The 25,650-nt window shown below is 36.3% G+C and overlaps 1 protein-coding gene across 9 annotated transcripts in view; it reads right to left on the bottom strand.

The window, feature by feature from the left end:
• LOC105193852 (calcium-transporting ATPase sarcoplasmic/endoplasmic reticulum type) overlaps nt 1-23,757 on the bottom strand; it is a 49,460-nt gene extending 25,703 nt beyond the window's left edge. For 5 of the 9 annotated variants that reach the window (XM_039446274.1, XM_026135422.2, XM_026135421.2 and 2 more), the window contains exons 1-2: nt 23,463-23,757; nt 12,272-12,463 (exon numbers count right to left, since the gene is read on the bottom strand). In XM_039446274.1, coding sequence (XP_039302208.1) covers nt 12,272-12,389 — 118 coding nt within the window. In that variant the 5' untranslated portion in view covers nt 12,390-12,463; nt 23,463-23,757. Of the gene's footprint in view, nt 1-12,271; nt 12,464-13,606; nt 14,199-14,231; nt 14,442-18,871; nt 18,987-19,014; nt 19,225-23,462 lie in introns of those variants that run through there. The other 4 variants (XM_039446275.1, XM_039446278.1, XM_039446277.1 and 1 more) reach the window with 4 other exon arrangements.
• Between the last annotated feature and the right edge of the window lie 1,893 nt (nt 23,758-25,650).

Raw genomic sequence — 25,650 nt, 5'->3', positions numbered from 1 at the left:
GTGTGTCGCACGGCAGCACTCGAGTGCAGAGAAGATAAAACAATATTGTTTGAGCATACTCGACTCAACCACTCGTAATGTGCGGAAAATTCTCGATTATTTCGTACTCAGATATCCTTGATCGTAATATTTCGTCAGTTTCGCTTCACAAATATTGATTTCTTCAGAGATTCAGATGCAACCTGTCCAAAAAATAACATATCGTCTGCTCGAAGTTTTGTACATCTTACCATGATCATAATGTATGATTTTTTGTGTCATAAACAATATGATTGAATAAGAATAAGTTCTCATAGGTAGTGTATTGAATTGTGCTCTTTACGTTATTACATCTAGCTATTTACGTCATTCAAAATTTTATAATTAAATAGAATTTATTTTTTTGCAAGTATTTAACAAATTTTCGTTCACCAGTAGCTACGGAAAAGTTAAGCACCTGTCATAATCACCATCGCAGTCTGCATGTTAATAAGTTCGAAACGCTCGTTCAGAGAGAATCAAGCTTCCACATAGAGAATCAAACCTTTATTGTTATTATAGACGTAGAATACGTGATGTGTTTTCCCTGAGAGACCAGCATTATGCACATACGAAAATTCGAGTATGGATTTAGAACATTTTGTGCACAATATCATATAAATGAGTTAAACAAAGATCCAAACTTAGCATCAAAGAAAAACAACATTCTCAAGCTTCGTAACGTTTATATCTGGTGTATACAATTGTTACATCAGAACCCAAAATTACGAATAATACAGTGAAATCAACATGCCACAGATCTATTAATCAATTATAACATTACCTACCTAAATGACGAAAAAAATTTATTTCGAAATGTGTTAAAGTGTCGAACAAATTGTAAGATTTTTACTTTAAATAGTAAACAAACATTGCAAAACCACTCTTTAAAAGATCGAATCGTGTTTGTGGATTCCGCGTTTAAGTTTGCATTTCCGCGGCAATAAGATTCTCGATTGCTCGCGGCCGTGTTTTTCCTGTTAAGAAACAGAAGAGTGGAAGTTTTCTATCGATTGGTTAGACTACTTGGCGATATAGCGTTCGACGAAACCAAAGTAAACTTCGCTGGCGTTTGCGAGTTTCCGTTGGAAGTTTTCGCCGAAGCCTCGTTAACCGCGTACGACCGTATGTTATTTCTTTTGCACCTATTTGCATTGGTTCTAGGTTTTCTTTTTAACGCATTCGACTTGGCGAGAAGAAAGTAAATAATAAGAGTATGCTGGTGAGACTTGGTTACAAACTTGACTTTAAGTACGCGTCTTATGTATTTCTCACTGTGGATTGTATACAGATTTAATCAAGCAGTTGCAAATTAGCAATGCGCCATATATTATTATAGTTTTATAATAAAAGTATAAGAATTTTAAATCTTCTAAACTTAATATTACATTTTTATTTAAAAAATAGTCATTTCAAAGTTCTTACGTCTTAAAATGTAAAGCACGTTAAACGTCATTTTAATCGAAATTCCTTTGTGACAATACTGTTCAAAATCGGCAACAGAATTTGCCGATGTAACAGAAGCGAATTACAAGCAACTACATTAAAGACATTTAATGTAAATTTTATGTTATCAATATTACACGGAATTTCATGCGTATGCTTTTCAGCTGTAAACATATTAAATTTAATGTATAACTTTAAAATGCAATAAATTCCATTACCTTTTTAACAGTGAAGGCAATGCTTATTCCCTTATTCTCATTTAAAGTTTGTTGATTTAATCAACGTAATGTCTTTATAACATGTCCTTCGAGTTTCAAGCTCTGAGCGTTTTCTTAATGTTAATATATATCAGGCATGCAACCGGTTTGCACTTGTATTGTGTATGTATATGTGTATATTTCAATATTTTAAATTTAACACCAATAGATTTTCATATCACCCTTGAGATACTACTGTCAATGCGTTTTTTTTGTTTTTAATGGTTTCCCCAAAGGCTTATTCCGTTAAAATTGCAAAAGTCTATTTGAATTTTGTAGTTTTAAGAGATAAAGTGTCAACATTAGTTTCTGATGAATTTATCCGTATCAACGAGGATGAACTTGAGCGTTTTTTGTCTCTGCGCACAATATAATCAACTATACTTTATAGTTGAATTGTAAAGCCAAAGAAATTTGGAATTTGAATTTGTTGCGATGGTGTTACGTTTAAAACGACACATGTCAGGGCACGTATTATGAAACTGTTCGGAATAAATTCCGATCGGAATAATTCAATTATTCCTTAATTTCTATTGTGTTTTTTTTTTAGAAAAAAAGAACGCTATAATTCTAATCGTAATCGACATTCCAAACAGTAAAAAATCGCAATCGCGAACAAATAACGTAACGAAGAAAGTATCGTTGAGGAATAATAATGGATATAAAGTTCGAGCATATGGAGACGAAGGTCGATCGAGAATAAATTAATTAAATGGATAATCGCGTGAAGCAATATCGAAGTGGTAGAAGGCGCCCAAGCGCGCTAAATATCACGGCACGCCGCGACTTTAAAGAGCGACCTTAAAATGAATTAACCTCACTCAGTCGCGTCAACTCCTAATGCAATTTCACCATACATGTACGTTTTATTAAGCGATTTATTAAGCGCCAAGCAATTTTTGTAGCCGTTGCGGCTATTTATGAAGCTCAAGTACGATACGAATCATTATGCAATGTACGATTGACTCTTATGTCATATTATGTAATTACAACTTTGAAAATTTTTTTTTATTTTATTTACTGTAAAGAAGATTTTTGGTGCAACGGTAATAATGCGAATTGAGACAATTTAAAAAATCCGATAATTAAGTTTCTAAAGCAAAAAGTTTAAAGTTATGAATTGACACACATGCAAAATTACATTAAAAAATGTATATTCAATAAATCAAGGTTGGAGAAGATACTTTTTAAACGCTAGAAGAAACGCTAGTAAGAAACAATTTTTTTACGTAAATAAATTATGTAATTTTATCTTTTATCATTTTTAATATTTTTGTGCAATAATAATAGCAAGATTTAAAAATAATTATGTCAAGATGAAAAAGAGTTCGATAATTAAATCGTTAAAGCAGAATATTGAAAGTTACGAATTAATTGCATTCGAAATTGTATTGTCTTCGATATGAGACTAGAGAAAATACTTTTTAAATGCTAAAAAAATAAGAAATAAGAAACATTCTTTTATACATATAAAAAATATGTACATATATGTTCAATATTTAATAAAAAAAATTAAAGAAAACTGAATTAAAAAATACGCTCGTAAAAATTTAACTTAGCGTCATTACGTATCGCCGTCGCAATGCACCTCGGCCTTCGTACGCGATCGCGTGATCGCGAGTCGAAGGAAGGCGCCGGAAAACGTCTCTTCACAGTCAGCGCATTAATAATGAATCGGCCAACGACGTTTGCTCTGACGTGGTTGCTTACGCTGAAAGTTGTCCACGTCAGATGTCCCTCGTGCGCGGTGACTTGCGAAGCGCGATGCGTTGAGAAACACAAAGAGCCCGAGAACATTAAGAAATGCAATTATGACCGTGTAAAAGCACGTGTTGGACACTTTTACCCGCGAGGCGGATTAAGACTAAATGGAATACAGCTCCCGGAGCTTTCAGCTTGGCCACATAGCGCCATTCGCTACTTTCTTTCGTAGCTTGGCGCCGGGGTAAAATAATTGGTTGCTACGAAAGTTTAAATCTGATAAAATTATTAATGCATCTATTTCCATCCGTGTCTTCACTTTATTTTACATTTACGAGCTGTTGCATTTTTCTCACTCTGATTATATCAATAAATTGCCGTTCTCTTCAGATATTTCTTTTTAATTAATAAAACTTTGATACGAAGAAGTTTCCAAAAGATACCGAAAAGTTACAAAACTCTTATACAAAGAAGAGATATATATATGTACATAATCTTTTCTTCAATTACTCACGTCATTGCTGAATCGACAATTAATCCTTGACCTAAAAAGATAAGGAAACGAACGCTGCGAACGAACTCTATCCACGTAGATGCAGAACCGACGTATCTTGGTGAAATCCAAGTTAAATGCACGTGAATAAAATATTCGCGCACAAAGCAAATATAAATAAAAAAAATATCAATTGCGACTGCTTAGTACATGTGAAGACAAATTGATTCGTACTGGCAAACACAGCGGAACGATTAAACTTTTTTGCACAACTCGACTTGTTAAAATTCATTAATTCGTGATAACGGCATCGTTATCGGAATGACATTTTATCCGATATGACAGGAATATAATTCATTCAAGCTTATTTAAAAAAGATCATATTTCATGTATCGTCGATTACGTTTTTCATAAATAAGTTTAATAATTACTCAGTATCCGCATTTTTTTAGAAATGTGGGCTCTTCATCTTACGATAAATTAAAAAAGATTGCGAGTCTCACGTTAAGAGAAAATCGATAATAGACAATTAGGATTCAAAAGTAGAAGGCTATGTATGTACAAAATGCACATTGAACACGCAAGAATTCGCATGCGATTTTAAGATACGCGAGTGTTAGTGGGGATTAGTGTAAATGGAAATTTCTGCGCGGTAAGTTTACCCTCGGTATTTATTACGCGGCACCGGCGATTACATAGGCCGAGTTCTCGGGCTCGGAAAGTCGAAAAGCTTCTTCCCGAGCTGATGCAATGCAAATTTATGTGGGCGACGACATTTTATCGCTGTAGCGTGCGGTCTACCGCGCGATTATTCGTCGAGAAATTTTCCCCGACCGCATCTTGATAAAGCGAGTTAGCGAGATCGCTCTGTGTAGTCTGTGTAACTACCTACAATTTGTTTATCTTTGAACGGGTGCAAACAGGAGAAGTCGTGATACACGTACGTTCAACGATAACGTTCGCCGAATATCGCGCGACTGACGTCCGTTTGTGCTTTTCCTGCGAAAATATAAATCGTAATCGATATGAATTGACGTCATCGATACGAATCTCTGAGGATGTTCATCAGACATCAATTGCGCGTAGTATTTATGTAGATAATTCCCCGCGCTGATTAGATCGACTTCAAATGCAGATCTTTTTCACGGTAAGTTGTATCAAGACTGATTTATAAACTGATAAGTGAGTTTTTTTTCAACATGCAAATAAAAATATATAAAGCAGTGGAAATCTTGGAATAATGCGTCACTTTAATGAACTGATAAATGTTGAACTGATTCATACTACTAATAATCGCGTATTTCTAAAAATAAAATTTTCCACTAACTGTCCAATAATTCAGAAAAACAACAAGAAAACAAATAATACGGTTAAAAATTACAATTACAAAATGTACTTTGTAAATCAATTGTTGATTAAGCTAGCGTTAATTCATGAATTTCAATAGAAATTTACGCATTGCAGTTATATCATATTATATATTCATTTCAATATTATTATATTGGAATGAAAGATTATTAATATCGTACGAAGAAGGAATTTCTATAGAAATTTATTAAAGAAAATTCTTCCTTTTATTCCGTTTGTGCTTCATGTTTCTGCAAAAATTATTGAAAAAATAATATTAAAAATTCATATACAAACAAATAAATTTTATTTCTGCTAAATAAATATGCATGTAAAACACATTAATTAAATTTATTCATCAATAACAAATGATATTTGCGCTTTCGTATTAAAATATTATGTATATGTAATACAAAATTCACTATGAGTGCAAACAGCAATTGGAAAATGAGAGAGACAACGCCTATAAATATTCATTACAATTTAGATGGCCTCGTCCACGTTACGCAACAATATGTTTTATCACAATGCGTACAAAGTCTGCCTACATTTATAATACTTATCCGATGAAAATCATAATAAAAGCCTCCATGAAAGATAGCACTATCTTGAAGCAAGTGTCGAACGCTCATTTCGTATGGCATCAATGTGAATGTATCTTCAATCAATTAATTTCTCAATTTGATCACTCGTTTGATCAATTGTACTTCTAATTTTATCTCTAATATCCATTTCTACCAATGTAGCTTAATTTTGACCTCAGTTTAACTCACTCTTTATCTAATTCTTAAAACTAAAAAAAATATAAAAAGTTAAATCGAGATCAAAGTTAATTTGCATTGGACATAAAACCTCATGAAAGTTAAGCAATATAAAGTTTCTTTAATTTCCTGATTTCAAATATTATAATCATCATCAACTCTTCGCCCGTAAAAAAATTGTCCTCTCCAATTTTATCTTTCACTTTTACGAAAGATTTTTAATTAACATTTTTATCGTTCAAATTTAAAATAATGAAAAACTTAAACTACCTTCTCATGGTATATACAGTGAATTGTAACAAGATCTTTCGCTCGATTAAAAAAAAAAAGTTTTTTCACGCTCCAATTTTTCAAACGCTGTATTTTACGCGCACTAGGCCAATGCTTGGAAATTTCCGCAATCAAGGAAGACCGACTTCGCCGTCGAATCAAATTTACCCTAAATAAGATTATGTTTTTTTATTCTTCTTCACGCAATTAACGTCGGCCATCAAGCTGCATTGCAGCCTGCCAAACGCAACGCTCGGCCACGTGCAATTGAGTTACGTTATCCATCAAACTCTCAACACAGTCGTATTACTAGATCGATCAGAACCTCAAAGTATTACGTGCGCCTATCGCTCACAGCGTCGTCCAGCTAATTTTAAAAATTGAACTTAAGGTCATTTAAGGCGCGGCATATTAAATGCAAAAGTAATATGATTAATTTTTCATTGCAAGGGAATGCTATTTGATATTCTATACATAACAAATGTGCTGTATAGTACACTTTGTATCAACCAAACTAAAAGCCAGTTAATAACATTCCTAAGACTTCATAATGGCCTTTATCAAAATTGAGCAATACGACAAAGACTATAACGTAATACAATTTTTTTTTATGAAAAACTTGAACCTATTACCTATACCAGAAAGAAGACATAAATTTTATTACAGGATATGCGTTTTTTTTTACAAGTACGTATTCGCAGATACATATATTAATCATATGCGGATAAAAACGAGTTTGTTTGTTAATAAAAAATCATCATCATTCTATTATCGAGCAGTATCTCAGCAGGATTCGTATTCCCACGAGAATAAAATACAGCGATTATAGCCGTAATTGTAGCCTATTCCGTATGAGTGATACATCTCGGAAGGTATCGTCAGAGGAATTATTGGGCTTTTTCCTAGACTTCAATGTTCTAAGACTATTAGAAAAATTGAGAGATTGATGAGTTTCAATGTTATAAGGTACAATCCCCTGAAAAGTCAAAGTCTCATCTCTTTAATTTCAATTGAACGCCAATAATTTTAAAGCAGACCGAGCTCACGATGCTCAAGGCCAAAGATTTACAATTCACGATCGTATTTCAGCCGAGAGAAAAAATTCGCAGGTGGGAAAGGAGAGCTACTCCGTCCGTCGACACCACGTGTTATTTAAAACAATTGTATCACGTCACGGATTCGGAGCGCTTCGGAGGAGCGTCAAAATAGCGACGGAACACGCCAGATAACGTCTAACTATAAGATTCGACGGACTTGTTGCTCGCTGTATTTTATTTTCGTAAACGAAAGACGATACTTCGCCGCGCACTCGCCTATTTTGTAGCTCCGCGCCGTAATTCCCGCGTAATGTTTACTGCAATATATACACGCGAATAGCCCCAAAATCCCCGGGCAGCCCGTGCACGCGGTTATGCACTTCTCCAAAGCGACGATATGATCGATGCATCGTAACTGCATTAGAACTAATAAACATTGAAATAACTTTTTCGCGTCTTACTTCCCCTCGTATTCCCGCTTCTCTCTGATCTTGTAATTTGCTTGACAAAAGCTGAACTATAGTAAGAGAATTGCGTTTGACGTTCAAAAAGCAATGTTCAATTTCTATTTTGCTTTACTTCCACTAATACACGATCTCTCGATGTAACGAAGCTTCCGAGACTTTTCTTTTCATATTTTAGAGAAATCTCTGAAGAACGAGTAAGATAGTTACATCGATAATTCATCTCGGCAGATTCTCGTAGCTCGATCTCCGGAAGAGGAACGTCCGGTATTTCGACGAGCGTTAACCAGTATTTATGCATGTGAAAATAAACCGTTCAAAACACGTGCGTACTCCTCCTCTTCCTCGAACCGCGTGATTATCAAACAGTATTAATTTTGTGGCCATTAAAAAGTAACGATAAACAAAGCAACGTATCAATATTTCGTTCGTTCAACTATGTGTGTTGCTTTAGCGATCCTAATTTAATTCGACCATGGACCAATCTATCGGAATTCGATAAAAAATATTCTTTTAGCGCGTCTTATTTTGTTGAGAAAAAATTTAAAACACACACAGTGATATATAGTTTTTGCAGTTTGTATAAACGTATGATGCAAAATAAAAAATTAGTGAGTTCTATATTGAGCCGATTATAAAGTGGTTTCTATAAAATTTTGTATCTTCTGCTCTATTTTTATATTCAAGTTATTTATGTGCCACGTGTGTTGTGATTCTTTAGAGAGAAAGAGAGAAAGGAAATAAAAATTTATTTGACTACTTAATGCAGCTTGTATTCATATATTTCGAATAATTTTTAACGCATATTCAATTTTTATGGATATCGTTATTAAAAACCTATATCATCGAAGTTTTTAACGTTTAGACCAAGTAAACAATGTAAATCATAGGTCATTAAAATAATAAATCATTTATCACAATATAAGTCACGTTGATTGACGTGTTAATTAATTGCATTAATCGCGCGTTATCAGGCCGGATTAAGTTCTGACGCAAAGAATTCATATCACAAAAGAATTATTTCTCAAGTGCAATAATTGAATCTTCGACGTCAGCATAATTCAAAGTGTTGACCGAAATACATGCGATTCGATCAAGCAGTTTGTCAGCGACGGAAATTGGAATGTCGATAATTTAAACGTCCCCGATTACATTATTGTAAACCATCGATAGATACACGCATCACAAGCAGTTTTTCAAAATAAAGTGACACGTAGAAATCAAAAGCCACACACGAATAATTACACGCGGTTTTGATAATTTATAACTTTGCGAAATAGGCAATATATCCGCACAGAAAGAAAAATTTTCCCTGTTATAGCTAACCATAATTTGCTAAGGCTGTATTTGCTGTCGTAACTATAAATTTATAAATTACAGCAAAACGATTTACTGTTGTCCCTAATACATTAGTAAAGTAGCAAAACATGCAAATCACATCGTATATCAACATAAAAATAGTTATCGGAACTAACCGATATGTCAGTGATACGTAGGTAATACACTTGGTAGCTAATTAATGTAGTTAATTAACCTAGAATAACTTTTAGCTATAAAGTATATTTCGGACATAGCAAATATTTTCTGTAGCTAAATTAATGTTTCAGGTAGCTAAACTCTTTCAAATCTTAAAATCACAGATAAGATATTAGCTGTCCATATATTACGACGTAATTTAGTTACCATGTGCAGTTTTTAACTACGACAGCTACTTTTCTTTCCGTGCAATACACAAGGGGCTACGATAGAGGAGGATTACACAATCAGCAATTTATCACAATTTGATAAATAACTGTTTAAGATACGAAATCGGACGAAATGTTCCTTCCAAATAAGTAAATATAATTTCTCGATTCTTTTTGTATAAAATATGCGCTCAAAAGGGTACTTTGCACACGCAATCTACGCGTACACAGTGAAAAACATTTGTATTTATGTTAAAACCGATTCTGGTAACAATTTTTGTGTTGAATTTTTAAATATTCAAGTGTTAATTTAACATAATGTTATTTGAATATTTTATGTCAAATCGATATTTCTTAATGTTAAAATAAAATTTGTGAATAAATAAAAATAGAAATAACATAAAAATAATGTAGTTTTAATAGATAAATTCTAAGATAAATGAATAAAATATACGTATTAAATTGTAAATGTTAAAACTGAAAAAATATCTCTAGTAGAAATTGAATCTCAGGTTTGTTTAGTCATGAGATGGAAAAATTGTATCTTACATAACTACTGTCTAGTAATGTAACGCTCACTTCTCCTAGTAGCTATCTAATCTGAACTATTTATAATTTATAATCCTTTTATAATTCTCTGTATATCTTGTTATTTATTCAGTATGTAGAGATTACGTTTCGATGTACACTATTAGTACTGAAAATCTATAGTTCACATTATGTATGTTATAAATCTTCAATCACTAAACAGATTTTTTACAAAATAAAATAACTTCAATTTAAAGCTCTCAGAAAAAATCGAGATCTTGTGCACATCTAGCTGACAGTAGCTAGCTCAAATATTTTTGAAAACAGCGCCATCTCTATCTTATCGATTTCTTCAATAGTAACTGAACAGTTACGTACAGTTCGTGCCAGGTATGCCTGGGGTCCGATTCTAGGGTCCACGTTTTGTTCTTGGTTGTTTTTACGTTTATGACTATTATAAGCGGATGCTGCGTCAACGATCATGAATGTATCGTAATGTTAGTAAATTATGTTTTGACAGCCGACCGAGGTAACCTCAGTTTTGATCGGTGAAATCTCCGAAATATTCTAAAGCTTAATTGAAAAGAAACGGATCGAAGCCTTTGATATATCAGATAAGTTATAGTTTTGAAAATAAAAAGTGTTATTATTTGAAAATAAGAAAATATATTTTGTGAGCTGTTTTTCTGACGATTACAGGTAATAATAAAACTTGGTGCGAGACATTACCGTATTCTTTAATAAATGTAAGGATAGTCAACAACGGAGTGTTTGTGACGATAATTATCAAAGGCTTTGATCCGCTTCTATTTAATTAAGCTTTGGAATATTTCTGAGATTTCACCTGAGATCAAAACTGAGATTACATCGGTCGGCTGTCAAAACATAATTTACTAACACTACAATACATTCATGATCGCTAACGCAGCATCCGCTTATAATAGTCATTAACGTAAAAACAATTAAGAACAAAACGTGGACTCTAGAATCGGACCCCAGGCATACCTGGCACAAACTGTACAAACATTGAATACGAATATGTTGTAACTAACCAGTGACAAGTTAGAAAATGTAAGTACAACTAACTTCTAAATTCTGAATCAGATCGACTAGATCCGTTTTCTACCAAGAATGTTTCCACATTCTATTATCAAATTGTATCAAAGTGTTACATTTTTTTATTAATTTTTTCCTTAATACTTATACTGATTTTTAACGCAGATATTTATTTTATGTTAAATTAACACAAAAACTTGAATGGACCGTTCGAGACATGCGATATATGTTTAACATGTAATTTAACACAAATTTTTCAACTGTGTAGCGTAGACGTACGGAGCACGGCGGAATTAAAAACGACCCTTGCGAATCAAACGACACATGCGTAATCATCATTGAGAGAAAACTACGGCTCCGAACACGTGTTCGAGGCGATGGCAGCTGGCGGTGGTAACCCTCGCGCGCGATGGTGGGGACGAGCAACACGCGTGGCACACACACGGTCGACGTATCAGGCTGATAAGGGCACTTTTACCCGTGCTCCTCGCACCGCGACGGCGAATAAACGCGCATTATTTCCGCGAGCTCCATGATAAGGCTTCCGCGCCGTGCGTGCTACGTAATACGCTCAGATATCTCTAGAGAGCACCCTGCAGCCGTTTTTATTGCGCCTTTCTTCGAGCAATCTGAAGTTGATTGCTTTTTTTTTAATTAAATACGAATTCTCAATCAGAAAATCACGTTGCTAAATGACATTAAGAGCTCTTTCGATTTGTTTTAAATGTACTCAGTAGGAAGTTAATTTAGAATTTAAATACAGAGTGATTAAGTTGAAAAGAAATAGAGGTGATTCAGAAATAAGGAAACTTTTCTTTGAACGCTTTGAAATGACGATAATTCTAACGCGTACTTATTGTGCAGTACACGTGTGACTACTTACTGCATGTTAAAGAGTTCGAGTCTTTTCACAAGACGGAGTAAATAGTAAAAATACACGGCTCCCCTTTGCTAATTTTAAACATTTAATAATCTTTGACATCAATTTTATTTTATTAATCTAATTTCTAATACAAGCGCGAATAAATATTTAATTCATTCATGAATATTTCATGAGTATTTAATATTTAATTCATATGATACTAAGAGATTTGCGTTCTTTTTTAATACAAACCGGTCTCTTCAAGTTAAAACAGGTATTACGAAACAATCCACGAGTTTATCAAGACCTTTAAAATCCAACTGTATGAGAAAGAAGAATTACTTACCGTTGAGACCATACTTCTCCTGGTTCCTCTTGACTTGATCGGGACTTAATCCCTGGTCAGGATCGACATTGAAGTAATTTACCACTTCTTCTACGGTTTTACAATGGCCGTCCTCCATGGTTACTACTTCGTAGATGCTTCACCAATGTTATCCTCTCAGTGACCGTGTACGTTCATTCACACTAACAATTTCTGAAAGTGAACAAAATTACTTGTTAGACGAAAATATGTTCGTTACGCTGTACTGAAAAATAGTACGGAGGATAACGGAATGCGCAACGGAGTTGTAAATGTAAACTTTAGGCGAATAAAAAAAATAGCATAAATTATACAATCAGCGAGCTTTTATAAATAGAAGTTCATTCACTCGAATGTAACAGCTGAAAACTGCTTAAACTAATGAATGCCATTCCAAAGACGATTTTCTAAATACTGTGCTTCGTATTGTGTTCAAGGCTGCCAAATATTCAAAGCACACAAGATTATTTCTATTTATTTTGAAAATGCCAAGTCATAAGACAAAGAGAATTTAAGAAAATACATGATCTCTCTTTAGAGTATTCGCATACAGGACTGAACATCTTGAACTTTATTTTAAATATCTATATTAAATTTTACATATTGTCGTTTAAACTTTATCTATTAGCAATTACTTTTATAATTTAGTATTTGACATTATTAATGATTAAATCTAACAACCTTGATAACTTGCATACGCCAAGAGTTGAGTTATATCTAAGTTAACTTTACTTTTAAAAATTCACATTGTTGTACAAGTCACATTCATGTCTTTAGTTACCTAGCCTGTCCTTTAAACATCATGTTCCACAAGTAAGAAAAAAATGTCTAAGCTTCTTTTACACAGATTTCAACATTTTTTTCCTTATACCATCCTTTTCACACACAGAAGACACACATATAAGTTCAAGGAATGAATTATGTTCAGCAAGAACTAAAGAAACTGCGCACTTTTCGACTTGTATAAAATTTTCGATTCGGAAGACAGAAAATTAATAAATCCTCGGCTCTTATTTCCTTCTAAAATATACTCCCGGTTACATTGTGCTCAGCTGAAAGGAACGCGAACGGGAAGAAGAAGGGGGCTTTGACGCCAGCCCATGCGACGTATCCTAACAAAAAACTGATAAAGATGTATTTCCTCGCGATTGGAGAACTCCGCTACTGGGAGCTCGCCACGTAAATTCATCCACGCGCACCACGTAAATGCCTACGAAGACGGACGCGGCAGAAGAAGCGAGAGAGAGAGAGAGAGAGAGAGAGAGAGAGAGAGACAGACAGACAGAGAGAGAAAGAAGTAAAATAAACTTCAACTACCGAAGGTGTCGTGACGCAGGGTATCCCACGGTGTTCCGCCTCCGTGCGAAATTACGAAACGCGACGGCGGTGGTGACGAATCCGCGTGACGAGCCGACGGATACGAGGACGATGGTGGAAGCGCGGCGCGCACACCACCGCGGTTTCGACTCACTGCTCGAAGAGCGACGTGTCCGCGCGACATGCACTCGCGCTCGACCCACTACGGTATCCTCGCCGGAGCCGTTGACGGGCAGCACGATTTGCCCGTTGATGACGACGTGTCAACGGAGTGAGAGAGAGAGAAAAAAAACCAGACGGGGAAGAAGGGGAATGTAGAAAAAGAGAGAGAGAGAGAGGAGACGAAGGTGAGGAAGAGTGGCAGAAGGAAAGAGAGAGAGAGAGATTATGTTACGGCCGCCGAATATTTAGGTTAGCCGCGCAACGACGGCGGCGGCGGTGGCGGCGCGCGTGCTTATCCACGACGAACCTCCGATGGAACTTCACGTTTCACTCTTGGAGTAACGCGCGACCCGTCTCTCTCTCTCCCTCTCTCTCTCTCTCTCTTTCGTTCGCTCGCTCGTTCGTTCGCTAGCTCGCGCGCGCACACGCAACGCGAAGGGAGGAAAAGACGGAAGAAACGTGCCGAAGCGGAGAGCGCTCCGGAATGCTGTCGCTGCTACTACCGCTGCTACTACTGCTGCCGTTGCTGTTGCTGCTGCTGCTGCTGCTGCTGCCGTTGCTGCTGCGAAACGCTGCACGCGCGAGCTATCACGAGGCGCGGACGTACGGAACGCACGTCATTTTCCCCGGACACGGTGTGACCAGCGCGAACGACTCGCTAACCTGACCTCCGCTTCCGCGAGACTGACACGGCGAATCGGGCGAATCATTGCGCGAGCGTCAGCGCCGCCTGGCGGCGCGCGCCGTCGGCGACGGACGCGCCGTCGCGCGCCACGACGGACCGCGTGTCCGCCCGCTTGCCGCGCGAGACGACCGCGGTCGATCGTTGGGCGATTAATCGACGCTCGGACGCTCCCACGATCATTTCCGGGACATCAGCCGCCGGCGGTGAGCGCGTTCTGGCGTGTCCGCGCGCGCGACGTCTCGACGCACGGCGTCGCGGCATCCGTTCACCGCGACACGCGTCGACACGCGTCGCGGCGCGTCTCGCGGATAGCGAGCATGTGGAGCAATGCTATTGGCCGAGCGGCGCGTGACGCGGTGCGCGGCTATTTTCAGGCTTCTGCTAGGCTATTTCCTTGGCGCGTATTTTAAGACGCCCGTCCGGTGACGGGACCGACCGCGGCGTGTTTCCCCTTACGTAACCGCGACGTCGGCGGCGGTAGACCGCCGATCGTACGATTGTTGACCGTCGGCGATCCTGCCGCGATAAATCCTCCGTTTCGCTCGTCAAATTATCGCCGTTTCGCGAAGCGCGAGTGGCCGCGAGCGAGGATCGTCGCTCGCAGAAACGAGGTTTCCGAAAATACACATTTTCGCTGGGTTTTCTTCTCATTCTCTCTCTCTCTCTCTCTTTTTTATCTATTTCAAATCTCTTACGTACCCATTACCACGCGCGACACGATCCAGCTGTGATTTTTTACTTTGAGATGGATGGTTTGAATATCTCATTTCGCGCCGAGGAAAACGAAACATCACAATTCAATCCCAAGCGAACGGCCCGCATTATTAATATCAGCGTGACACACGTTGAAGTTATTATTTATATCCTCGCAGCATAAACAAGTTTGGGGAACGAGTAACATTCGCGATGTTGGAGTTACGTCAACGGGATGATAATGGGGAGAAAAATGTAGGATGAGAGCTTCCGGAATCAAGACCTCGTACTCTCTTACTTAAAGAAATTTAATCTTGAAATGCTACTATAAGTGAATTTTTCACAGTGCCAATTCAAATTAAACTGAAAAAAGAATTTGGTAATAACTACCAAATGTTGAATGAAATAATGCCAATTAAATATTTGGTTAATACAATAAAAAATAATTTTACTCTTCTAAATATTCAGTATGCCTAATCAAATTTAATAATACTTATAATTAGTAATATTTACATTTTGGCATTATTTCACTCAACATTTGATAGCCATTATCAAACTTTTTTCAATGATTCAATGTAGTATAATATTGGTTATTAAAATTTTGATAACTTAATAAAATAACACTTAACAATCCTTTTTACATAAAAATAATGTTAGTTTAATTATTCTATCAATATTTTATAACATTAACAACTTATTGTTAGTTAAAAGTAAACATAAGAGGTATAAACAAAATTCTTTTTGTGTGGATAAATTATTATCTAAAATAATGTTAGTGTGTAAGAAAAATGTATGAGTAGCATTCTATATTGGCAGTAGATATTAAAATGGCCAGTAATTAATTATTTAATTTGAATATTAGTATTGTCGTTAGTGCTTTTAATACTCAAAATAAGTGATTAATCACTGGCTCACTTAATACTGTCAGTATTAAATTTCTGTAAGGAAACTTGACCTTGCTGAGAGAAAAATCAACAATCGTCGAAAAGTGTTTCGCTGATTAATTGTAAATTTTAGCTTGCTCTCTGAATTTGTCCGACGAGCTTTTATTCCCAAGGTCAATTTTTCCACGAAATTTTCTTTGCCTCTTTTAAGAAACATCTATCTGAGCATAGGCTGACAAACGATTAAACGCACCCGTCTGTTACTTTCGCGACTGATCCTATCTGACTTTTCATCGCCCCGCTAATCGTTAGACGTTAACTCTCCCTAACTTTGCAAATTCGAAATGACAGGGTCGGAACGAAGAGCGCCCAAAGATCTCGCTGGCGTGGCTCCAAGAGATGTCTAAAATGCGTCTAAAAGCCGCGGGATATTCAGACATTGTTTAGATATATTTTATATACTTTCCATTGGATTTTTTTTTATCTTTGGGCTTTGGACACAAAAAAGTCCGAGAAACACGTTTGCCCGTTATTCAGAGAGATTTGTAACGTGGCTCGCGTGTTACGAATAAATGTTCGATCTTGAAACACAGTTCTAACAAGAAAACACAACCATGTACCCCCTTCTAATTTTAATAAACTTTGAATATGTTAATTAAAACTTAGATAAAAATAAGACACATGTATTTTTTTTATAATACGATCTCCCATGTTAAGAACGTAAAACACTCCTTTAAAAAAACTGATTGTTTTTTTTGAAGCAAATATTGTTGAATCTATAACAAGAGAGAAAAAACAATTTTTAAATAAAAGTTGCATCAACAGTTTTTTATAATAAATGATAAAAATAATTTCTTAAAATAAAAGCTTAAAATGATGAATGAGAACAGTATAATAATATTTCAATATTAAATTTTTTTATATTATTATGAAGTACATTAGAAACCACTCTACTTTTATTTAAAAAATTTTTTAATTGTTTTTTTATAGTTTCGACGAGAATATTCGCTTAAAGTGATGATTTATTTTTTTAAAGAATGTTTTATCCCTTTAACTTGTGATAATATATTTATAAAAATATATCTCATATTTTTATTTGTACTTTAATGTATTCGAAGCTTATTAAAATCGATAGAAGGCACTTGCTTATTTCCCTTGCAAGAATGAAAATAGTATAAATAATATTAAAATGTTAAATTGATAATCAATTTAATAATAATAACGTAAACAAGTATTTATGCATTAAGCATCGCAATGATGATAATAAAAACCTCCTCCGTCACTATAAAAATTTTATGAAGAATAACACATCAGTTAGGTTTCAAAACAACAAGGGTTGAACCTCTCTGCCTTCCGGAACGAGTCTAGCTAATTCACCACTGAGATGATGTTTATTGTAACACTCGATTGATTACCAATTTAATATTGTGATATTAAATGTTAATTTAACATTACGATATTCTCGTTCAACTTTAAACTGTGTTTCATGAAATTGAAAATTTATTCGACGCTCAATTTGATAAACTTGAAAATATATATAAAATCACACACAAAATTAGCACTAAGATTCAGCCATATAACGAATAAGACTCACTTTAAAATTGTTAACGTTAATGAATGGATAATTATCCGTAAAGTCTAGCATAATTTTAGGACAATGTTTTATCAGTATTATGTTGATAACGCACTATGGTAACCTGTCTGAAATCTGAAATTAAAGAGTCGTTTTATTTGGAAGTGATGAAAAGTATTACTAATTTTATTTTTGTACATATTACAAGAGTGGGTAGTGTCATATTAATGAATGCTATTGTCTTGAAATTATAGATGCCAGCTATTTTGTTAAGGCCCTAAAAACTCCAGACTTTCTAGATAAGAGAGTTATTGTGCGTTATTGTTAAAGACAAAAACTTAAAGCATAAAACGTTGTCTTAAAATTAATAAGTCTGTCATTCCGTTAAATCCCTATAAGTCTCATGCCATTTTCCCACGACCGGAAATGTTCTTGTCAATTTGAATTAAAACAACGCGATCGATATAGGACAAATATTTAATTGCGCGTGTGTTAACGCGATGTCAGCATCCCTGATTGCCACAACCTGCCTCTCAGATATCGAACTTCAATAAGCGTTTACAATGCCAATGGAAATCACGTTTATAATTTCCAGAGGATTTAGCTTAACTATTCAACATGTATTGTAGGTTGATCACCTGTGTCGTTTTGCAAATTTAGATAATACATGCGGAAACGAAAAGCCCATCGAAGTGCCCGTGATTAATTAAACACGTCATATTTAATTCCCACGCGATTATGCCCCGTAATCATCGCGCACGTCAACTTGCCGTGTTGTGAAAGCTGGAGAAACGCGGTCAGAGCGAAACAATTTCGCTAAAATGTTGACAAGCGGTTAATTACACACGTCACACACGACTCCCACGAGATCCCCGCGTATACTCATTCACATTTCAAGACTCTTACATACAAATTTTAGGTAACGTAATTCTAGGAAACGAGAAGTGCTCGACCAGAGTCCAGCGAGGCTCGAGAAATCCCCCTAATTGTTTTCCTTTCTGCCGTGAACAGAGTTGATTCTTTAGGGTAGTATTTTAGATAAAAGTACAGATAGTGTTTTTAATTAAATTCTTCGATGCGATTAAGTACAGATTTAAAGGTTTAGACATGCCAAGTCCCATGTCGAGATCTTCAAATCGTGACTTATATTGTGACAGATCACACACAGCATGAAGAATCATAAAAGAGCTTAAATGATTTCTCACAAAGCTGCTTATTTTCTGATCAAACTCCGAACATCATTTTGCCGATTTCGCTAGATTACTCACTAAACTACTGTTACATATTGTCGCTCATTTTACGACAAAAGTAACGAAGAAGCCTCGTGCGACAGGGCGAAAGTCCGAATATCGCTTGCAATTGATCGAGATGCAATGATGATCGAGAGTAACCGCGTGGACAAGGGACTAACCCTCTCTCGTCGCTGACTGTCCCCTCCGACGACGGGTCGCAATCGCTCACTCGTCAGATCGGCCTCGGAGGGCCGAAGGGCAGAACACACGCCGCGCGATACGGCACTCGGACTCGGCGACCGGTCGCGCGGTACTGCGGCACCACGGCACTCCGCTGCGAACTGCTCTCTACCGAGGACGACTGTCCGGACGACCAGCTCGCTCGAGCGCCCGGGACGCGACTAGCCGGCCAAATCGTGCGCGCTCGAGCGAACGTTTTTAGCACGTCTTCGACGACGGCTTCCTAATTATTTTGGCAGAGATCAGCTCTCGGGGAGCTGCCGCGCTCTCCCGATCTCCGGCATATTGCCTCTTCCTCCTCCTCCATCGCGCCCAGCCGCCTCCCTCAGCTTCCTCCCAAGGACTATGACACTCTTGGGGGGTGGCTTCTCGATTCGTTCGTAAGTAGAAATGTAAGAATGAATATTATCGCGGGAAGTGAGAACTCATCTGGAGTGAAAACGGTTCCTCATCCGTAAAACATTTTAATTATAAGATATGAGGTCTGCATCGTTTTGGCTTCATTCATCATAAATTGAATTTTTACTCGATAGAGTACCTTTAATGAACCTTTTAGATCCATCTTACGAACCAAGTTGTCAATTGTCATCGAATTTACCTTCTTTGTCCCAAGTCTGAGTAAATGAATGTATGAATATGTTTTTATCTAATGCCTTACACAAGATGAGGGTATCTTCGTTACATTCGTGGATAGGCTTTAACGAAAAATATCGAGGCGCAAACATTTTGAATTACACAAATTATTGAAATGAACTAATGACTTATTCTGACCGATGAAAAATGCAAGCAATTCAGTTCTCTGCAATTTGAATGCATAATATTGCAGCATAAAATTAAAACATGAAATGAATGTTTTAATCAAATTAAAACACAAGTACTCCAGAAACGCGAAATAAATATGTTAACAGTATTTTAATAATAAAAATCTTTTTAAGCTTCAACTAACATTTTCAACGACAGAAGAGGGATGAAAAGATGGGTCTGAGATAATCAACTAAATTATGCTTAAACCCCTTTACATAACAAGGGTCGACACACGAGGCATACATTTGTTCCATTTTAAGCACGGAAAGCGCGAAAAGCGCAGCTGGGAGAAGCAGACGCTGTGGTCACGATTTGAGTGAGTGGACTGGTGGAATCTATTTGAAGACGAGATGCAACATGTTGGACGGGCCATAAGGATAAGAAACGTAGTGCACTTGTTGGCAAACAAGTAGAGGTCGCCGTTATATGTGACAAATACCTCACATAGGTACGCGGAATGAGGTAATTTGTTTTGTTGGATTATACATTCTCGTAAGAAACTGATATCCTCCTGCGTTTGCGTAAAAATGATTGTTAAATGACCGCCAATTGACATAGCGTGCAAATAACTGTCTCAATTACATCAAATTAATTGGCCAAAGTTATGCAAGAAACGTCCAACTCACGTGAAGTTCGTTTCGAGAAAAATGCAAATAATATTTGATGTGATTTAAAAATTTAGATAAAAACTTTTTTTTTATGAATTGCAGACACACATTAGATTTAGATCTTTTTTGTTTAATGTAGAAAAATATACAGATTACTCTCTCACTGTGATTAAAAAATTATAATTTTGTGATTTAGATATTTCTTGCATAACTATAGCCAATTCGCTTCGTAAATCACCGTCTCAATAAATCGAGTTAAAATTCTTTTTTAAAGAGAAACAAATCCTTTGGGAATATTAAAATTTAGTAATACCAGACGATGATCAGAAATTGACTACTACATTTTTAAACAGTTGGTTTCTCCTTATTTGGATCACTTGCTTACGCGTCGCTACAATTAGCACTAATAAAATTCAAGTTAACCGAATTACTTTTAGTGTATCTTATTTGTGAATTTATCAGAAAATTGACAAGGAGAAATTCCCAATTTCTCAAATGAGAAGATCGCGACCGCTTTATGAAGAAGCTAACTGCAATATTGACTTGACCTATTCACTGCTCGACAGATCATTTCCTGTAACGTGTTAGCGGCGCAATGTTGATATATCTATATGTTATGCTATTGTGACGTGGTACCATATGGGAATGCGCGCAAATGTGCGTTTCGATACTCGACCGCTGCAGACGGTGCACGTATTAACGCATTCCCTGCGGCTACAACACGAAATCATCCATCACGTATTTCTGCTGCACACCCATCGCCAAAGATAACAGAATGCCTTTGAAATTTTTTATAAATAGAGTCGCGCGTAATAAGCGACCCGAAATTACTGGAAGAATGCGAGAGAAGAGAGCACATGTGATATCTGCTCGCACGACGCATTAAAGCTTTAGCATATATTAAGCGTTAAATCTCGCTAGGCGTAAAACGTTAAAATTGCATAGCTTAGCAATACCAAAGCGTAACAAGTAAGTTGAAGAAGCATACATTTTTTTTATAGACACGTGCTATCTCTCGCTAATACGCGGATTTATTTTTTTTATTGAATATCTGCAACGGCGCTTGCGAGCGCAATTCAGTGTTTTATAACGGTGTTTAATTATAGTTTAGGATTGCACAAATTACCGCGACGTCGAGTCGAGATAATTTCTCGGTCCGCGAAAATTGTTTTACGCGAGCGTGCAAATGTGTGGCGGTGACCTACAAAAACCAAAATGAATTCTTGGCTCTAGCTATTATAGGTCGCGTAATACGCACTGCTGCACTCGCGTCGATGAAGAGCAGTGAGTTTTACGCGGTTTCACGCATGATCGGGGACATTAAGCAGCTTTACAAGCGTTTTTATTGACTTTCCAATGCACATCCAGCTGTTTTATGTATGCGCGAACTTCACGAACGTTATGGCACGTTAAAATATTTTATTTCCCGCAGAATGACATGCTTTTAATCCGAGGATTTTGCTACGCAAGCGCTTATTATGCAATCGTATGCCCACGCATCGATATAACGTATATGTAATGCAACGGAATCAAAGCTCGCGCCGCTCGTTTTAACGTAATTTTCTTACACGTAATACCAACAAGAATTTTTTTCTATTTTCTAAAATGAGATGAAATCAGATTTGATAGCGTTACATAAATAATCTAAATAGATAGATCCAAAGAACAATATATTTTCTAATTCAACTTTGTCTCGTTATTTTTACATTTTTCAAATACACGTTACAATATCATGTATAAAACATCCAATAAAATTAATTAGAAAATATCTTGTAACTATCTCGATAAAATAAATGTTTATATTTATAAAAAAATTTATAAAAATAACATCAGAAAAAGATACATCAAATGTATAAAAATCTGTGATTTGAATTGTCTAATTTGATTTCAATTAAATATTTTCAAATATTTATCGAAACATCCTGATTTAAAAACCAATGTTCTAAAATAATTGTAACCGGCTAGCTATAAAAATATTCAATTCTTATTTAAGAGAAATCACATCTTTACGCCATATTGTAAAAAAAGTATGTAATTTTTTTTACACGAAAAATAAATGTAATATTCATACCAATTATAAAATGTAAGGATTTTCTTTATAAATTTTTCATATTTTTATATTTATTTTTATCGGCTTATATTTATTCTTGTAACTTTGTTTCTTTTGCATACTTTCTTTTGCAGTGTAAAGTGATAGGAGTTATTCTGTTCTCAAGAGTTATTTTGTTCGTAAACGCGCAGTTTTTAAACCTCTAAATATTACGTGACGAAGGAGACATTCCAGGATTAACGTGCAAAATTTCATAACAGTCGAGATTCACTACGGAGCAGAGAGACAACGCTCTGGAGACACTTCTCGCCTGGCTAGCTATTTATTATAAAAGTAGAGGAAAGTGGGAACCCTTAGGCAGTCGAGAGGGTTGAACACTGCCTTTTAAATCTTCCTGCGTAAAGTTTAGGAAGACGATCCCGTCTTCACAATGTTTAACCGTCACTGTGACGGCTATGAACAGTCAAAGTGACGGTCCTCTTCAACTTTACGCAGGAAAATTTAAAAGGTATAGTGTCCAACCTTTTCGATTGTCCGAGGGTCTTCACTCTCCCTTAATCGAGCCGCTTTCGCTTTACCAGACAAGAACAACTTTCCATTAACCACTACCGCGTGTATACAAATTGCTGAATTTTGCGTCCCGCGTCGGCGCGCGAAATTTTGCAATTTCCACCATAAAGCTGTCCGCGTTCTCCGAACGCAACTCGGTCCTTCGCCAATCAGAAAGGCTATTCACGATAATTGGAATCGATCACGATAATAATACGTTATTTCACGGCTAATCCTTCTTGGCTTCTCTGTCACTACACTCGCGCTCCTTCCGCGCGCGTTCTCCACTCCGGAAACGGAGGTCTCGTCACTACGCGTGATCACACGAAGAGCACTATGCAACTGCACACCATGGTTGCGCGGTGAGGGGACTTACCAGAGCTTCTTTCTTCAATCCTTTAACTTTTACACTTGGAAGCGCTGCGGGGGGGTGTGGACCACCCCCGTTAAACCTTTCACACTGCTTGCTCTCTCTCTTCTCTCCCTTTTTTCTTGTCTTTCGATCCACTATTCTTCGATGCGCATCGTAGTACGTCAACGCGCCGCTCTCGACTGGACCCTCTACGACGTGCGGAAGAGTCGTTTGCGCGACGGCAAAAGGGAAGCGAAACAAACAAACATTCAAAAGGGGGCAACGGCTGCGCTGCTGAACAAAACGAAGCGCCGAGCGACCGCGAAATTCGTTTAAATAGTCCATAGCCGTCGCTACCTGGTGGCGAGACGACGAAAGCCTGACTCTGGCCGGAAGCCAGTGGCCCCGGCGGCTGTCGCGGATGTCGTCGTCGCTTTTTTGCGTTTAACCTTCGAATTCGAAGAGCCGAGGGAGGAAGAGGGCTGCAGAGAAAAGAGAGAAGAGGAGACAGTGCCGTCCGATCTAAACGCCGCATCAAGGTATACCGTATTTCTATCATCAAGAGTATGGCGTGATGATCTATGCGAAAGAATGGTGCTTTGATTCATCATAAAAGGACCAAGCAGACGAAAATATTGAAATAGTTTCCCGCGGTCTTTCGTACAGGTTGGTCTCTAAAGGGTGGAGCTAATAGAAAAGAAGGGAGTGTTTTTTCTTTTCTTAAGATAACAAGGGTGAAACGTTTTTCTTTTCTCTTACAGTAAGAGAACATCTATAGAATAAATAGATGAGAATAGTTGCGATACGGTATATCGTAAGTAATTGCGGTTCTTCTTTTCTTGAAGTTTATAGGTTGCTTTTGTAACTTTTTTTAGTTATACTCAAAGGATAGTACTATGTGAACATAATACATTATTTCGCACATAAAGAAACTCAGTCATGCTATTTCTTCTTAAAAGAATAAAAAAAAAAAAAAAACCAAGTCTCTTTTCAGTAGTCAATTTGGATATTTGGATTTGCGTATTACATAATAATTTAAAAAAAATGTCGCCCGTCAACATCAAGAAACTTAAAGTCTCTCAACACGTTTACCATTCTGTTGCTAATCAGAGAATTTTAAAAATACAATTAATAATTGGTAATAACGTTGAAATAGAAATTACTGAAACGATCTTTAGAAAGCTAAAAGACCGCATTTAGATTCATCTATAAATATGAAATCGGTTCGACCGCGCTCTCAAGCATTATTCTTATTAGAATTATACAAGGCTCGCGTTTTCTTCAAGAACGAAAATAGTCGATTGGCGGATATCCAAATGCGATATCAGGCAGATCTTCGAGGACAATCCACCACGAACATTCTGTTGAGAAATTTGTTCTTCGGCGGCCGCTCCGTTTTCATCTTTCATATAACGCGATCAAGGTTTCTCGGCGCGAACATCGATCGTTTCTCGTCATTGCTTTGATGTGAACTTGTTTATTTTACACTTTTAGTTACCAGTATCCTTTTATCTATATCCGCTCTAATCAATACCATTTTTTAATCTCTATACATTCATACATGCATACAATAGGGATATAACATTTTCCATTACACAGTTAGTGTATATTTCTGTTCAAGAGCATTTATTGTTATCTTTTTACGTAAAAAACTATTTTACTTATTATTTATATTGTTATATTGTACATTATTCTATTTTGTATAAAATTTTATCATAAGAATAATATAATAGTGATCTATTTTTAATTTTTTAAATTAAGTTAAAACGTTCGATTACATTAAAAGTGCGTTAAAATTAAGAAACTAATTGGAAAACATAATTGAAAATTATAACTTTATTTTTTGAAACAAATGTATTTATTTATTAATTTAAAAAATTAATAAGTGGAAATTATAATGTACGTTTTGCGTAAATTTTTTTCAGACAAATGCACTTATTAATTTAAAAGGAAACGTTAGAATGTTGAATTACATTAAAAAGTGTAGTAAGGTTAAAAATTAATAGTTGGAATTATAATATGCAATTTTTGTAATTTTATTTTTTTTTCAGAAAATGTACCCATTGTACGCAAACGAACAAATTATAGTGCCCCCGGCAACGACGAACGCACTACGTTTCAAGTGTAAGCACATCTTGGGAGACGCGAAGAAACTGCAGGAGAAAGAGTCGGGTCAACGTCCCGTTTCTCGAATCCCAAATGCATTTAATAT

Source organism: Solenopsis invicta, chromosome 2 (genome assembly GCF_016802725.1).
Source record: "Solenopsis invicta isolate M01_SB chromosome 2, UNIL_Sinv_3.0, whole genome shotgun sequence".
Taxonomy (NCBI): Eukaryota; Metazoa; Arthropoda; class Insecta; order Hymenoptera; family Formicidae; genus Solenopsis; species Solenopsis invicta.
Note: the sequence above shows the minus strand (reverse complement) of the source record. Positions and strands in the feature narration are given on the sequence as shown.